Here is a 17,706-nt window from a genome sequence, read left to right as displayed (position 1 = left end):
TGCAAAGGTATGATGTTATTTGTCACCATGCCCAAAAAAGTCCTTACTCGATAACTTTGCCAGAAGAGGGAGAGAGAGAGAAGGCAAATGTTCCCCCAGCTGTTTCCTGTCTACAGTGTCTGTGTTTTGTAGATAAATGTGAGGATTTTCTCTAAATCCCTCTTCTGTTTGCTAAATCTCACTGTCACTGCTAAATTCAGAGCAGATAGAGCCTGCGCAATGGAATAAAGTCCTCAAAATTGAAATGTGACATTGCTCTCAACATCTCCCATCTCTCTGGATTTCTTTTTGCCTCATTATTCCTGCTAACCAATTCATTTCCAGACTTTGCACTTCAGAAGCAATGGGAAAAATCAGCAGTCTTCCAACCCAATTATTTAAGTGCTGCTTTTGTGATTTCTTGAAGGTAAATATTTCTTACTCTTTGAAGTCATTGGGGAATTTTCTTTAAATTGTGTACTGTTTGCTTCTGCCTAGAAATGTTATTCACTTTAGAATTTTCATTGTTTCGGAACTGGGAGTTATTTATAAATTGCTGAATATGCATTTCTGTGGGATCTGAAAAAATAGCTCCGGGAGATGGATGCCTTTGCACAGATATCTGTATGAGTAGAAACTATTGCAAGGTACTTATGCTAAATCCTCCACTTCTGCAGGGCTTCACTGGTGTCATTATAGAAGATTCCTTTAAATCCTGTCTATGGTTAAGGGCTAGAGAGCATGGATATGAACTTTTGGATTTTTTTTTGCAGGTGCAGATGTTTTATTTTTAAGACCATGTTCGCGCGCGTGTGTGTGTGTGTGTGTGAGTGTGTAACTTGTCAGGACTGGACTTTTTATTACATAGCATGCCACATACGAAGAATTACCTTTCAGATGATATTAAAGCTTTTAAATATGATCTTTGGAGCTAAGGTCCCAGAACTCTCTGCACTTATGCCCAGAGAGTCAAAGTTAGAGTGAAGTTTAATTTACTCTTCTGAAAAAGAACTCCTTGACAATTCTTGCTGACCTTGCATATTTGTATAATTTAAACAAATGCATACTGTATATACGGAAAGCGGAAACTTTCTAGCAACTGCATGTCCAAGTTTTCTCTTTTGAAGAGGACTTTCATGGGTGAAGTTTGGACTTGGGGTTTCGTATTGTAAAACTCTGATTTTGTACTCGGTGTTGTAAAGTCTCTTTAGGTAAATTTGGCTGCTGTTGTTAATGCCAACTTCTTGTTTCCAATCACTGGCCCTAGTTCAAGTTTCCATTCTCAGCAAAATTATATCCTTCAAGACTTGTGTTTTTCCAATTTGCAAGCACTTTTAAGCCGCTGTCACTGGCTTCTTGATGCAATTGCCTAAGAGCTCAATTCATAAAACATCCTGCACTTAGTACAGCATTCATTCGCTGCTTTCAAATACTCCACCACTAGGACTTTTCTTAGTCAAGTAAGTGGCTTTGGAGTTAAGGATACGGGTTTCTCAGGCACCTGATTCTGCTACCCTCAGGATGCAAAGCCACATGATGGCTACTTTGCTTTTAAAAGAAATGAAGTCTTTATATATGTATACATGTATGTGTGTGTGTACGTATATGTGTATATACATATGTGTGTGTATACACACACACACACATACACACACATGGTCTTACAGCTAGGGTTTTTGTCTCCCTTCTTAGATGATCATAAAAGAGGTTGTTGAGTGTTATCTCTGCATTAATTACAAGTTTGGAAAACTGTCTCCAGATGAACTTTTCAGAAGTAAAACTCGGAATAAGTTATTACTTTCCCTCCATTCCTGGAGCAATAAGTGGTTTGAGAGAGCCGTGTGGTCCTTCAAATGTAATTCAATAAGTAAAGATGTCCTGCCTAGAGGCAGCATTCACAAGTTGATTGTACTGAGTCTCAAGATACTTGCAAGTGTTTGAGCCAGAGGGAAGAGGGTAAAGCAGAAGACTGGAGCTTGGGTCACTGTTCAGGGTGGCTACAATAGGCATACAATGGAAATTGGTGCCTTGATTGGGGGGAAAAGATTGACTCAAATACCAGCTGTGCAATTTGTTCATTGTTTGAATGGACAAAAGGCAGTTTACCCAGGCTAATAGCATACCTGCCTGGGTGTCCAAATGTAACTAGATGCTTTCACAAACCCCACCCACAAAGCAGCACATGTTTTTAAGTCCTGTTTTCTATTCACATCAGCCTCATAATACCCACCCTGACCTGCTGTAAAAGATCTGGAACAAACAAAAATGGTTACACCTACAGTGAGTATTTTCTTATGACTATTGCCCTGAAATTTTGCTGGGCATTTTCATTGTAGCCCAGACATCTGGAATCAGTTGATATTCCATTTATTTAAGATAAAAAGAAAGATCTTTTAAATTTTGAACTTGTGAATGATTTTTGAGAAACAGTGTTCTGATTTTTTTTCCCTTTTTTCTCTCCTCTCTCTGGTTCGTCTTTCCTTTCTCTATATAGCTTTCCTTTCTCTGTTTCTTTTGTGTTTGGCAAAATAAAAGACCAAGAAAAGTATGAACATATGGGGCCACTTGTTTCAAACTTTTAACTCCTAAGCGAGTTTGTTATTGTTTTCTTTTAGGGGAACATGATGTGATAAAATTCTCTGGTTCTCTGTGGGTGTACTGGATTATTCCCTGAACTAAGGGAAAATGCAGTAGAGGTTCTATCTTGTCCTAGAGCTAGAAGTGCTGATATTTATCTAACAATATAACTCAGCAAAAAAGAAAAAGAAAAAGAAAAATCTATAAAAAAATAAATCTTACATTCTTAAATACTAGTGATCTATATATATTGTTGGGCTTATATGTGTTATGCCAGAAATAACTATTTAAAATACAGTTTTGAAAACTCCTGAAGTTCTCAATTCACTAAGGATACCTTTTTCCCTGGATTTCACGAAAACTGAAGAACTCCAAGGCATCTACAGTTGCAGGTGCTTGGCCCTTGACATTACTATAAACTCCACAAAGAAGGGAGAGATGAAGAAGTAAGACAGGTAGACTAGCATGCATTCTAGAACTGGCCCATTGCCAGAGTGTGGGGGTATGTTCTGTAAGCTCAGTTTGGAGTTTGCTCTTTTGAAAAAGGCAATGAAGTTCAATTGGGTTGGAATTGTTGAGATTTCCACTGGAAATATCGAAGGGGAAAACCCCCACCCATTATTTTATAACTAAGACAAATGCAGACTGGCTGATGACCTATGTCCTGCAGTCTGGTGGCTTTGGCTATGTGATGGTGGAGGGTTTCCAGACAGAGATCCTACTGAGAAAATGGAAGAAATGTTCGGTTGAACGTTTACCTCCTCTTCTATTTTATGGTCATTATTTATGATGATCTGCAAACAGAGGGTACTTTTCATCTTAAACTGTTTTACAGGCATTAACTAAATATTTATGTTGTGTTAACAAGAGTCAGGGGTTTAAAGTTTTTTCCCAATTGCTGAGCTGAAGGTCTGGCCACAAAAATGGAAATCTTAGAATGATGGAGCAAACTCTGCCACTGATGTAGAGAGCCATTAAGTTGAGAGTTCATGGAAGGCAAGGAGGACAAATGACAGAGTCTGTTTCTACAAAAGGAATGGGATTGAATGGACCAGCCAGTACTGTGAGGTTCAGAAAAGCCTCTTTGCATAATGAATCACTTCCAGCGTAACTCCATGGCCCTTTTGACAGGGTCCCTCACTTACGTACTGTCTGTGACTCTTCCGAGGCCACTGAAAGTAAATGCATCTAAGAGAGGTGAAGCTACTTGCCTTGGGAGACTTCCTGGAAGAAACCACATGTTTGTGTCACAAGTAACAATATGGGAAAGTGAGTGATCGCTATGAGAGTGGATGGAGCCTTGAGCCACAGAAATCCTGCTTTGGGCACGGCTGCCATTTGGCTTCTATTATTGGCTAAGTAAGCCAACCAGGGTCCCTTGGTATAAAATGGATACAGTGATACATAAGTCTCTCTAAGACATGAAGTCACAATTCCTGTGACCAAAAAAAAAAAGTCTTTTGCAGGTTTTGAGCTTTATGCCCTGTTCATGGAAGGCAATCTCTACACATATGTTGATTTGATAATGCACTTGACACAGAGGGTGTTAGAATACAGAAGGTGAAGGATCTACTTAGCATGAGCCAATTTCATTCATAAATCCTCATATTTTTCCTGTTTCTGTTTATATTTTCACTTCCACTTGTGGTTGTGTTAACTGCTGATATTCCCAGGTAAGAGTTTCTGTCTCTTTGTGCTTCTCTCTGTCTCTGTTTCTCTCTTTCTCTCGTTAAGTGAAAAATTAAAAAATATATCCTGTATTTTTGTTTTTTTCACAAGTATTTTCACAAGTCCTTTTTTATCTACAGTTAATTCTTTTTAACCAGTAGCTGGGAATGATGTTCTAGTTAACTTAATATTCTGGTCCATAATGAATGCATATGCCATCTGTGGATGGCCAATCTTTAGAGAATTTAAATTAATAAAATGTAGTTGGCCCCAAATCTGGACTGAGCATAGTTTAACCTCTGATAAATCAGAAGTTTTACCAGGATCTCTGAGTGGTGTGGGGTTCTATTACAATAATAGAATTTTTCATTTACAGAGTAAATGTTTCTAGATCTTTTATCTCATTGAATTGTAATAGGTTCAGGAAAGTCCACGGTGGCAAGGGGATTAAACACAGGTTGTTTGATGCCAAGACATGATCTGTCCACACCACCCTGCAGTCTGTCATGCACTCTGATGCACTTCTGTGTAGGGTAGTTCTGACTCATGGCAGTAACAGAGTGTGGGGAGGGGGGGTGGGCAATGCACCTTTGCCTCATCTCCCCTGCCCTTGCAATGACCAGGGAGGAAACATGACCATTCTTCTATGTTATTGGCAGGTAAAGATGCACATCATGTCCCCGTCTCATCTCTTCTACCTGGCCCTGTGCTTGCTCACCTTCACCAGTTCTGCCACGGCTGGACCGGAGACGCTCTGTGGGGCTGAGTTGGTGGATGCTCTTCAGTTCGTGTGTGGAGACAGGGGTTTTTATTTCAGTAAGTAGCCCTCCCTCTCTCTGCTCTGTGGATTTACAACTGCAGGGAATGTGTGAATAACTGAATGACTGCCCGTGGCTGGCAGCTGTCCTCAGCCTCTGAGATTCCTCACCTTAAAGTAAGCTTCGTGTTTCAATGGTGCTGTGGCAGGTTTTGCAGATTTAGGATGGAATTTTCCTCCTTAGCAGTTTGTCTTTTACCTACTTCCTGCTGAGCTTTCCTAAAACTATTATGCTCTACTCTCATATTCCTCTCCTCTCAGTGAAAGGATGGGACAAGATGGAGCCTGTAGGATTGTGGAGATTTTTGTCTCAAGATCTGTGGGTGCACATATAAACATATGGAAACATGTGCTGGGTAATTGGGAGTAAAATAGTAAGGTGGACTTAGAAAAAGAATTAAGAGAGCACATCCCAGATGTCTCCATGCAATATGAAATCACCAGGAACAGAAGGTGAACTTCACTCAAAGGCACATTTGCAAATTACACAGGCACTCTCTAAATGCAGACTGAAATGCCATATTAATTTGTCTTCTATGCAAATTGACCTTGATTTTTTTGGTTATTGCCTTCCTTTGATTTAGCTTTTGTCTGGGACTCTCCAGTGATATCTCCATCTGGAAAAGGGTTTCTGACAAGTGTGGGGCTACTTATCCCATAAGTAGGTCTCAGGTGATTAAAATGTTGACAGTCAATAAAAACTAGACAGCCAAGTCAATGTTTCCAAATAATAAACACAAACACAACTCAATGTTGCCTGGGGGAATGGATCACTTAAAAAATCTACCTCAGAAGCACCTATCGAATTGTATATTATAGGACAGTGAAAGATTTAAAACCAGTTGCTCATTCTGTATAATTGTTTGGAATTTTAGAGAGTTCCAGAAAACTGATGTTCAGGTCCTCAGTGAGCATGAATCATTCTTAGAGGTTCATTATCACTCGAGTGTAGACAGCTTACCTCAGTTGCCCACTAAGCTTTGAATAGCTCCTCTGATGACTCACACACTTCAAGTCTCTCTCATCTTCTTCCTGGGGAAGGTGGTGGGTGCCTCTGTGTGTGTGTGTGTGTGTGTGTGTGTGTGTGTGTGTGTGTGTGTGAGAGAGAGAGAGAGAGAGAGAGAGAGAGAAACGAGGAGAAGGATCCTGAATATAGCAGTCTGGGATGNATGAAATATAAAAATAAATGCACTTTTTACTGAATCAGTTTCTCAGCCAAAAAGATCTATTCAAACAAGGGATGACCTGTGGCCACTCCTGAAACTAGGGGAACATCCAGCCTCCACTAACTCACAGTGGAAAGTCTTTCCTCTTCACCATTAATTTTTTTTCTTACTGTGGGGAAGTTGCAGATCCAACAACTAAGTTATTTATGTCAACTAAACTTCTGTTCATAGAGTTGAGATTGCTTGCTTTTGAGAGCTTAGGCCTAGAAGATGCCATGGACAACTTGAAAAACCTATGGTCAGAAAAAAGATTTAAAAACCATGAGAAGAGTGTTTGTTCTGTTTTGATTATCCCAAGATATAAAGGATATTTTACATTCCAGAAAGATGCAAAATAGTCTTGTGGTCAAGGAAAGAAGGGTAGAGACCTTATTTGTTTATGGCACAAGAATTCCTGAGGTTTCATGTTGTGTGTGTGTGTGTGTGTGTGTGAGAGAGAGAGAGAGAGAGAGAGAGAGAGAAACGAGGAGAAGGATCCTGAATATAGCAGTCTGGGATGAGTTGAGGAGATGGGAAAGGAGAGGCTGATGAAGGACTGATGATCTGTACTCATCACAGATTTGGCAAAAAATAGTCTTTAAACCACTACTAACAGAATCAGAAGTGCTTTCTATATTTGAATGGGTAAATTTCCCCTCTCTGTTTCCAGCTAATGCTTTAATAGAGTGAATTCATGTATTTTTTTGTCCACAAAGCAATTCCATCCAGTTCTCTGTTGGAGTGTAGATGAATGAGTTCATTGGGTGGGTACTTTTCAAATAGCAGACCTATTTTACCTTTGAAATATCCAGTGAAAGGCAAATGTGTTACATCAACATCACCTAATGGTGGGTTGTCATTACTCTTTACTCTGCTGCTACTGATCCACATATAAAAAATGAATAAGTAATTCTCATTTATTATGCCTAAGATGATTTTTCCCTTTGATAATCTATTTGTAAAATTTCCTTTGATCCAAGGATAAAGGTGGTTGCCAAACCCACAATTGTCTTCTGTTATGTGCCAGGTTGAATTATTTTGTTCAACATGATGTGCTCTAGGATTTCCATGCACAGTGCATGGAAACTGGATCATTCTGTGCCTGTGATGTTTGCATTAGATGATGAATGGAAATGGAAATAATGATTTGGTCCCACATAATCATATAATACTGATATATGTGCACACAGACAGTTAAGAGTATTGGACAACTAAGATGGAAACCAATTTCAAGCCACTGAGAAGGTTATTTTATTGTCACTACAATGATCAAATTTTAGCGAATGTTTTTAAATTCCATTTTAATAACTTGAAAGGGAAAGGTTATATATAGGAACTCTTAATGTTTAAATAGAAACATCTGGATAGAAAGTGGTTTCATAAATTGTGATTATTGTCAATGGCATTGCCATTGAGACTCTATGTTTCATAAATTCTGCCTTATAGAATTCCATGACTTATATAAATTCTTTGTCTGACATAGACCCTCATGAACAAAAGTATTCTTGTTAACTTTCTAGCCAACTGGACACTCTCTTTTGCCAAAGAGAAGTTAGCTCCTTTAAATTCTTTAATTCCAGACATTGATGGAGCATCTGCTATATGTAAGATACTGTACTAGGTATGAACAAGATGACTAGAAATGAATGAGAGATTAATTTTGCTTTCAAGAAACTCACAGTATGATCAGGGTGTTTCAAAAGTGCATGTAACTATTATCAAATGTCATATAAGAAACATAATCCTAGAAGAATAGATTATAGTCCTTTATGCTTTTCCTGAAGATTTTGTCCCATTTGAAATCACCTAACTAGGATCTATCCTCTTAGTGGGCTTCTTGATGCCAAAGACTATATTTATTTACCACTGAAACCCAGTAGCTAGGTCTATGCCTGGCTGATACAGTAAAGGCTCGTATTTGATCATTGAACTGACAAGCTTGAATTGAATTCAATTGAATCCAGTTGAACGGAATGGAAATACTTATTTGGGATCTCAGTCTTCAGAACCATAAAAAGTTAGGTTTTTCAAGTACTTTGGACAATTTATACCTCCTATATATCCAGCTATTGGATAAAACTGTTTTTCTTTTATTCAACTGAATACAGTGTATACTAACAATATCTTAGAGACTGCATTTTGATCATCCCCAAGCTACACTGATGGTCTGTTTTGTGTCTGAGCCAATTATTCTAACAGGCATTAGCTGTTGTCAACAAATTTTATTGAGTTTCCTTTTTGTCCCCTGAGATCTAATGTCTGTAGAAGTCAGCTCTAAGCATTTACAGTCTTTGAGATACTTTTTAGAGGACAGCAGTCTTCCCCACATCTATCCCCTGTCAATTGACTCTTATCATTGTTTTTACCCTTATTTTCAAAGTTTTGTTGTGGCTGTGCTTTTTATTTTAAATTGCTTCCAATCCACTTTGAAAGTATAGTTTTGTTGTTGTTGTTTCATAGTGGAAGGCAGTTTCTGATCTTAGCTTGAAATTCAAACATCTAAAAGAAAATTGCCTCCATATTTATCTTTTTGGTTGGGCCAGAATGTTTAACAAGGGAAATTTTTTTAACCTATTAGAAAAGAACAGTTCTGAATACAAAATAATAATAATAATAATAATGTTTACTTTGTATAGACTAACCCAGTGTGTGAATGAGCTCATCTTTCTCTACAAGCACAAGTTCCACTACAGCACAGTGGAAGCAATGGAAGCAACCTTCTAGATCTGTTTTGTGAATATTTTCCCAGCATAAGTGGAACAGTTCCTCTATAATTAATACAGCTTCCCCAGACATTTTATGAAATGAAAGTTCCAATGAACAGCTAATTACTAATTCTTCCCTATTTATCATAGTAAGAGAAGGTATCAGCCAGTCTTGTGCTCTCACCATCCTGTGAGAAAAATGGTAGCATAATGAAGTGGCACATTGGGAAAGAGCTAGCTATTATCTCACCAGATTGATGGAGCCCTCATAGAGGAGGGCTTGTTATAACCTCATTTTGCATGAAACATAGCAAGAGGAAAAGAGCTTCAACCGAAATAGAAGAAGTTAAGCTTGCCATAGATATAACTTTTTGACAGTCATGGTGATTAACCATTTTAACATGTACTTTAAAAAGGGGCTTGTGGAATTTCTCTCTTTGGAGATACTTAAAAAATTGACAGACAACCATTTTGGATGGTTTCAATTAAGAGCAACCAAAAGAAAGCAAGTTTCTGGGGTCCTTTTTAGTTTTAAGAGTCTATAAACAGTCCCTTAAATAAACTGTATATGCTTTACCTCGGCAGTCTGGGAAAAAGGAGAAGTAAATCAATTAGAAAAGAAAAGTTGGATACCCTTTCGGCTATTCCAGATTTATAGCTTTTGTAAAACATACTTCCAATGCATAGTTATTAAGAACAGGTCTGAATAAACTAAAGGCATTCTTCATGCATTAAAACAAACTGCTTTAAGTGAAACTTGCAATGAACTTCAGTGTTATTGATTGCAACAACCTTCCTAGATCTAGGTATTATTATTAGCTCAGGCTTCTTTCATTTGAAATATAGTGCTCAGAACTGCTCCCAGACCTGTCATTCATTAGCTGTATGACTTTGGCAGGCATTTAAACTTCCTGGGTCAAAATGTCCTTCTCTATGAAACAAGAGGATTTTGTTAAAGTAAATGACCTATTCTAACTTTAACAGACTCATAGTCCAGATTGTAATTATCAAGGATTTGGTGCTATTCAAGAAAGGAGAACCTTAGATTTAAGTAGTGGCCAAAGAACATTTAGTGTCCTTTATCTTCCTTACAGAGTTTCTGTTTGCCCCCAAAGATAGGAGATTCCATCTACTTAAAGAAAGAGTAGCCAGCTTCTTTGTTTTGTTTTGTTTTGTTTTAGGCTGGTTTAGACCCCTCAGGGATGGAATAGAAGCTCAAACATGACCAAATACATGATGGTCATCTGGCCAAAGGAGCATACACCTCATGAAAGTAGATAGCCATTTTTCTTTGCAAGGAAGAAATAGCTGACAGGTCTCATCTTTACATTTTCTTACTCTCTTGGATATGAGAAGTGAGTATGTCAGTTTTTAGTTGCACTTGATTACATTTGAGGGGACAATAGGAACCTATAGGGTTCTAAGCCTTAACCAACCACCTTTTGCCAGCTGATTAATATTGTCTTTCCAATTAAAGAAGGAAGTGTATAGCTTGGAGCGTTCAAAGATACACACTATTAGCATTGCTTTGAGTGGGGCTGGATTTGAGTTACATCATTTGTATTCCTTGTTTTGGTACCCCTTGGACCACCAGCCATGCATTTGTATGACAGCTGGTCAAAGTTAAGTATACAGTCACTGGCTGTGGAAAAGCTTTTCTCTTTGAAATTAATTGGCACATATGGGTTTTGACCTATGGCCCTGGCTTCATTAGCACCACTAAGCTAATAAGCCACATATATTCTTAAAGAAAAGCAATGAGTTTTTACATTGACCCTAAGTGCTTGCTACTACTCTTTAAGTATGCCTAAGAGGACCAGTCTATGCAACCAACGGACCACTTAAAAAGTGATATTTCTGTGCAAAATTAGAAAATAATTCACATTTTTCTGACATTTTGATATCCTTTGAGACCATCTTCCTGATGGAGAATTATGAGAAGCAGAAAAGTGAAGGATTTGAGACCAAGAACATGGTCTCTATTGCCAAAAATTCAGAGTTTGAATTCTAACTTACTTGGTGGGCAAGTTACTTAACCTCTTTATTCCTCAACTTCCTCATCTGTAAAATGGGGCCTACCTCATAGAAATGGTGTTGGGATTAAATGAGTTAATATATTAGAACATATTAACTTAGAATACTGCCTGCCACACAGTAAGCAATCCATATATTAGCAATTATATTTATTCTTTTCTGGAATCTGTTGCAGCATCTATTGCAAAAATTGAGGAATCTGAACAGCCCAATAAGTTATACACTCATTTTCTTTCCTTAGGGGCAGCTGATAATACCTGTTATTAGTAGTAATTGGTACATAACAGTATCAGTAACAAGAAGAATGTCTTGTGTTTGACTAGTACATTTACTTTTTCAAAATCCAGTTGCATGAGCTTTCTCACTTTGGTTTTACCCCTGGAACATAAGAGTTATGGCTTCACTGGAAAAATGAGAAACATAAGACACTGAGACTTGGTGACTTACCTCACTGGATGGATCCAGAACCAAAGTTAAGGTCTCTTGTCTCCAAAAAGCATATTCATTTGGCCATTTACATTGTTTAGAGGCCCAAAGTGTTACAGCATATGGAAATGCTTCCAAAAACCCCAGTCCTCTTCTGAGAGTTAGGGAGCAGAACCCTTGGGTAACTGAATTAATTCTGAAAACTTCTTTGAAAGGAAGCATGAGGGAGACATTCATGTGCTAGCTCTACAGTTTCTTTTCTAGGAAAAATTAAGATATACTACTAGAATTTCTTCAGGGTGCACAACAAAATCTTTGATTAGAGGCTACTGCTGTTAAGAGGCGTCAGAGACTGGACCCCACTCAGATAGAACACTGTAGCTCACCTGTGAGCACCAGGATTCATAGTATGATCTGGGGGAGCATCTCTTCTGGCCAACTTCAAGTTTTCTTCCTTCTCTTTCAGCAAACTTCACTCCTCTCTTGCAGCTATTAGTTCTGTTGTTTTTTCTCAAAGACTGATTGAAGAGGGGCTGTTTATTTGGACCAGGAATCTTTCTCTGGGGGTTATGAGAGAGATGTGGTAAAGGAAAGGTGGTCACAAGGTGCCATAATCCAGATAGTGTGCCAGGCAGGAAGAGGCTTCTCCAACTTGACCATGTAAGGAGTCATGAGAGCAGCCTTGGGTTTCCACCTGTGGAAGTATCACTCAACCAGCTGTTTTTTTTTTTTTTTTTAAAGTTTTATTATAATTATTTTTTAATTTCTGAGAGAGAGAGAGAGACAGTGTGAGCAGGGGGGAGTCAGAGAGGGAAATACAGCATCTGAAGCAGGCTCCAGGCTCTGAGCTAGCTGTCAGCACAGAGCCCGATGTGGGGCTTGAACCCATGAACCGTGACATCATGACCTGTCCTGAAGTCGGATGCTCAACTGACTGAGCCACCAAGGCTCCCCTCAACCAGCTGTTTTAAGACTATTGGTTTTGGATGTCTCATATCTTAAGTGGCTGATAGGTTAGGCATTTTGGATCCAGAAGAGACTTTTTGTATTCTTCGAATTCCCTGGGCCTCCATATACCTTATCCAGATATCATGTTCCATGCCAGCATTCCCCAGGGCCTCTGTTAAGAGTCAACCATCCCTCTAGCAACCTTCCTTCCCATTTCTCAGCCTACAATAAAGAATCAGACACATTGAAAACAGTCACAAGATCTCTCTCAAGTAGATTTTTCATTGTTCTCAATAATGAGCTACAAAGCCTTCGCTCTTTTATGTAGCCAGACGTCTTTGACAACCATGGTGGCAAAAAATCGTTTTTGCACTGAGCTGCTGCTCTGGCGAAGTTCCCTCCTACACCTCTCTGTGAAACATCAGCAAGCTCTTACATCACAAAGAATTGCTTTTGGTTGCCTGGAAAGTTCAAATCCTTAGGCCTTATTAGCTGTTAGACTAAGAAGATGACAACACAGTATTTTGTTTGTCTTTATCTACATGTGGGATCATGTTTAAAACAGCAAAGAGCTGTTATTTGACGTGCAATTCCTGAACTGTAGTAAGTTGTATGCCTATTTAATGCATTGTTTAGTCTCACATTGGCTAAAGCCACTTAAAGAAGCACTTGGCAAGCTCTGGCTTTTCATTCTTGGCATAGCTGCCCCTCTTACTTTTTCACTGAACCTTAAATACCAAGAAAAACCCTTCGCTTACTTTATATCTGGCATATTGCTTTATGCAATTGGCCAGAAGTTTTGCACGTGGCCCTCTGCATTTGTCCTAAGGTAATTAATGGCTTTGCAATATTTGATCAGCAGCAGTACGGATACAAAGAGACATTGTGCAACCAGTAGAGACCACACAGTCTTTTAAATTAAAACCTTTTGCATTTAATGCTCAGGCATACTACAGAAGAATGGTTTCCATGCAAAAAAAAAAAAAAAAAAGAAAGGCATGCTGAAGCCCCAGGGAAGACATGCAATAAACTGATTATTGATTAAGGAAAGGATATATCTCTCTAATATCTCTCTCTTAAAACTACCTGATTGCTTAAAGGAAGTAAAATTAAAGACTGCTACAAGTTTGGAAACCCTTGAAAAATAGCCAGACATCAAGAATGAAATTCAGAGGGGGGCGCCTGGGTGGCTCAGTCAGTTGAGTATCTGACTTTGGCTCAGGTTATGATCTTGCAGTGTGTGAGTTCCAGCCCCGCATTGAGCTTTGTGGTGAGAGCTCAGAGCCTGAAGCTTGCTTCGGATTCTGTGTCTTCCCCTCTCTCTGCCCCTCCCCCACTCACACTCTGTCTCTGTCTCTCTGTCTCTCTCTCTCAAAAAATGAATAAACATTAAAAAAAAAAAAGAATTAAACCCAGAGAGAAGTGACATGTCCATGGTCACACTGCTAATTAGTGGCAGAAATAGAAAAAGATACTGTTAATTCTGTTTTCTGATTCGAATGCAGTGTTTGGCCTTTAGCAGCAATGAACCACGCCTATATCAAAATTACCTGGTAAATTAAAATGGCCAGGAGGGGCCTCCAATCAAGCTCACTGAAATGAAAATAGATCTTGATAGCTCTCATTCCAACAAACTCACCTGAAACTTGACACTTTTGTTCCCTTGCTGTAGAAATTTACACAAACTAAAGTAATTCCCTGCCTGTTTCTTATACATTACACAAAACCTTCAGATGCTTGGGGCATTCCAAGTCTACTTAAGGTCATAATTTAGACTATTATTGTATATTATATTATTCTGACTCTTTGGTCACTCTCTCCAATGTCAACTTGGGTAGAACTGCTTTGGAATGACTTAGCAAAGCTGTGCTCCTGGAAAATCTGAAACAATCTGACAAGTTGTTGGATCAGCTTTTTTTCTGGAGATTTCTCTGACGGCCCTAGGCCAAAAGAAATTTACACCTGATTTTTTTGCAGACTTCCAAGTAAATACTCATGAATCTCTTCAGACTTTCTTCTTTCATCTGCGGTCTTTATGAGGTACTAAAAAGACTGTTGAAGGGGTCTTTTTAAACTTTGAAATTTTGTTAGTCATAGACCCAATTCTGTGAATATTGCTGGGAAGATGGTACTACCTCTGTGCCATTTACCCTGGTGAAATGGTCTTTCATCAGAGGCGAGTGATGAAGAAAGTCTGCACTGAGCCAACCCACATGCAGCCAACTCGTGATAATCTATGAAACTGGGGGAAGGAGCACCAAGAGTTAGAATTCTGGATTAAACTGACTTGAGGACACTGTAGATTTTGGCCTCCTTACTTCTCCTTTCTCGCTGCTCCCAGCCCCAGCTCCTTTGTGAGACCAAGTGGCCTGTCTTTAAATCCTACTTCATCCTCATACTCTCCACTCACCTCCCTGAGCTGTGCCATTGGGAAGAGAATTTCTCAACCTCAGCACTATTGACATTTTGGGCCAGATAATTTTTGTTGGGGGAAGAGGGCTGTTCTGCGCATTGTGAATGTTTAGCACCATACTTGGCTCCTACCTTCTGGATGTCAGGATCCTTCCTCCCAGTCATGACAATCAAAGATATCTCCAGACAATGCCAGATGTCTCCAGGGATGTGGGGGTATGTGTGGAATCACCCCTAGTAGAGAACTGCTGGACTAGACGGTCTCCAGAAGTGAAGCAGCTAGAGAGACAGAAAAGCCATTAGTGAAACTAATACAGAAATTAATTGTCAGTCACTCGTTAATCAGAAGTCTATGTTCCATTGCCCAGAGTAACAATGAGACTATTCATTGTGGTTTCAAAAGTTTTTCTCTGAAAATAAAAAGCTCTTCCTATAGGCTATCTAGAAGGTATTTGTAGGTGCTCCCTCTTGTCTTATTGCTGTGGAACATTTATTTTAGTAACACAGCAAAGGAAGACAGAAATGATATAAAGCAAAACTTTGTGCTTTAAGGTATGATTATGACCACCTGGATCCAAAGTAACTAGATAAGCTAGTTATCTTTGACCTCACTATTTATGGCTGTTCCCTTCATAGTCATATAATAAACAAGCTGTTAATGCCCCACAGTTGAAAAAGCCTGTTTCAGATATGGTTGCCATGATTTTTCTCTTCCTTTCTTGTGTCTTTCCTTTCTGAATATGATCAGAAGCATTCTATTGCCCAGGAACAGCCCCAGAAGAAAACAGAAAGGGAAGACACTGGAAATCAGAAGGTCCACATTTGGGCCTCACTTGGCTCCCCTACTTAACAGCATGTCTCCCCTTTGGAGCAGTTAGTTAATATCCTTGGGTCTTACATTCCTCATTAGTAAAGTGGGAATTAAAATATTATACCTCAGAGTTCTGTTGAGGTTCAACTATAGAAGGGTTTAGAAAACCTAAGGGGCCATCCAAATATGTTACTATTAATTGATTGAATTAAGTGCTTTGCCATGTCTCTCTAATCACCACCACAAATTAGCTTAGTGGTTCAACTTCAATTATTAGTGACATTGACCCATTAGTTCAATTATTCTGCAATAATTACAATCTAGACAATTTGGCACTGTATCACCCCTACCTTATTATTAGAAAGAAAAGTATGTTGGTATCTTCTATTCACTTCTATATCACTTTGCATTTAGACCACCCAAGAGTTAATTATTGGATTTTCAGAATGCAAACCCAGTATTACCTTTATGTCCTCATTGCAGGGAGCAGAAAAAAGACAGAGCTTATCAATTTACCACACTAAGCTTGCTTAAAGAGTCTGTCTCCTCAAGGTGGTTATGTAGGTACTACGGTATCACACGTAGGCAAAAGATTTCTATTCTCCCAAGTCAGCTATTGGTTATTTCTGCTCATCCTCAAAATGCAGTGTTCAGCAGAGGGAATGTACTCGCTAATCAGAAAAGTATCTTTGCACTCTCAGGTTGCCCATCATAACTGCTTCTTTATCACAGCTTGACTTAGGGGAATTGAATTTTTTTGTTTGAGCATGGCTTTGATGAAATCAAAATTGTAGTTTTAGCACCATATGGTCCAGTAACCAACTGGCATGTGTTTCTTCTATCCCAGAGGCTTCAAATCCAACAGCTCTCATATATACAATATTGGACTTAGCAAAGACACTTTTGGACCTCACAATCAAGTACTGGTTACTACTGTTGTGAATTTTCATTCTGTTTTGAGCTCTTTCAGAAAAACAAAGTTTTCCTTTTTTTCCTGTCTTCCACACCATCCAATGTTAGGCACTTAATAAAACTCCTTGACTTGATGTTAAAAGTCTTTCCAACAACTATGTCTTTCTTCCAGTCCTCAGAATATACCCCCATGACTTTCCATTTGCTACTACCACCATTAGGGTTCTGAGATTTAAGATATAGAATAAAAAAGTCTATTTGATGTATCATCTCTTAGGATCCATTCACTATTGCCCTAGTAAAAATTTCTCCTTGCTCAACAGTGAGCTAATTCTAGTCAACAGAGTTTTCAAGGTCTACCATAGGAGCCTTCACAAAGAGATTCTACATGTGGAAATGGCTTTGAAAACAGAACCTCCATTTAATTCCTCTCTATTTCATCTGAGATATCCACACTAAAAGGAACAATGGCATCCAAGGGCAGGCATGTAACAAATGACAAATCCTTGGAAAAGAAGCCCCTAAGGTGGGTATAAGAGTTGGAGCACCAACCCTCAGAGAACACTACAAGTAGTTTTTATTTGCCAAAGTATAACTGAAGAATTAGAGAGCTAGAAAGAACCATAGAGAGCAATGTGATCCAGTGCACTCACTTCCCAGATGAAATGAGGTCCAGAAAAAAACATAATATGTGTCAAGTCACAAAGGACACTGGTAGGAAGGCTGGGACTGCAGTTCAGTCACCTTGCTCAGTCTAGGGACTTTTTGCACAGAAAGATGCTTTGAACTTAACCTTGATAAACTCACAAGAATGTAGCACTAACAACCCAGAACTGCTATGTCATTCTTCTGGTGTAACCCATTAGAATGGTATTTGAAAATCTGAGCCCTTAACCAGTCAGAAACATTTTTTTCCAACTTCTACCACCCTTTGGATAACATCGTCAAGTCTCTTTATCTCAAATCTGATCAACCTGATCATAGGACTATGGATCTTCATAGACATAGTCTGATGAATTGGAGGCCTAAAAGAAAAAAAGTAAAGAGCTAATTTCTTTTTAGAGATACTTTTAATTTCAAGTCATGTTGGTTGGTTGCTTAGTTTATGCATTTTGTATTGCTTGTTAACTCAGAAGCAACCCAAAACAAAAGGTATTGTCAATACATTATTTCTGTATCCACATTCCTGACTTGCTAGTCTTCCATGAAGGT

At 38.8% G+C, this 17,706-nt stretch overlaps 1 protein-coding gene across 2 annotated transcripts in view; it reads left to right on the top strand.

Annotated features, from left to right (window-relative positions):
* Positions 1 to 327: 327 nt before the first annotated feature.
* The window catches only part of IGF1 (insulin like growth factor 1), a 74,377-nt gene continuing 56,998 nt past the window's right edge, over positions 328 to 17,706 (top strand). For both annotated transcript variants that reach the window (XM_039252488.1, XM_039252487.1), the window contains exons 1-2: positions 328 to 406; positions 4,884 to 5,040. In XM_039252488.1, the coding sequence (XP_039108419.1) occupies positions 344 to 406; positions 4,884 to 5,040 (220 nt within the window). In that variant the 5' untranslated portion in view covers positions 328 to 343. The remainder of the gene's footprint in view (positions 407 to 4,883; positions 5,041 to 17,706) is intronic.

Source organism: Hyaena hyaena, unplaced genomic scaffold, assembly GCF_003009895.1.
Source record: "Hyaena hyaena isolate Hyena2069 unplaced genomic scaffold, ASM300989v1 scaffold_417, whole genome shotgun sequence".
NCBI lineage: Eukaryota > Metazoa > Chordata > Mammalia > Carnivora > Hyaenidae > Hyaena > Hyaena hyaena.
Note: the sequence above shows the minus strand (reverse complement) of the source record. Positions and strands in the feature narration are given on the sequence as shown.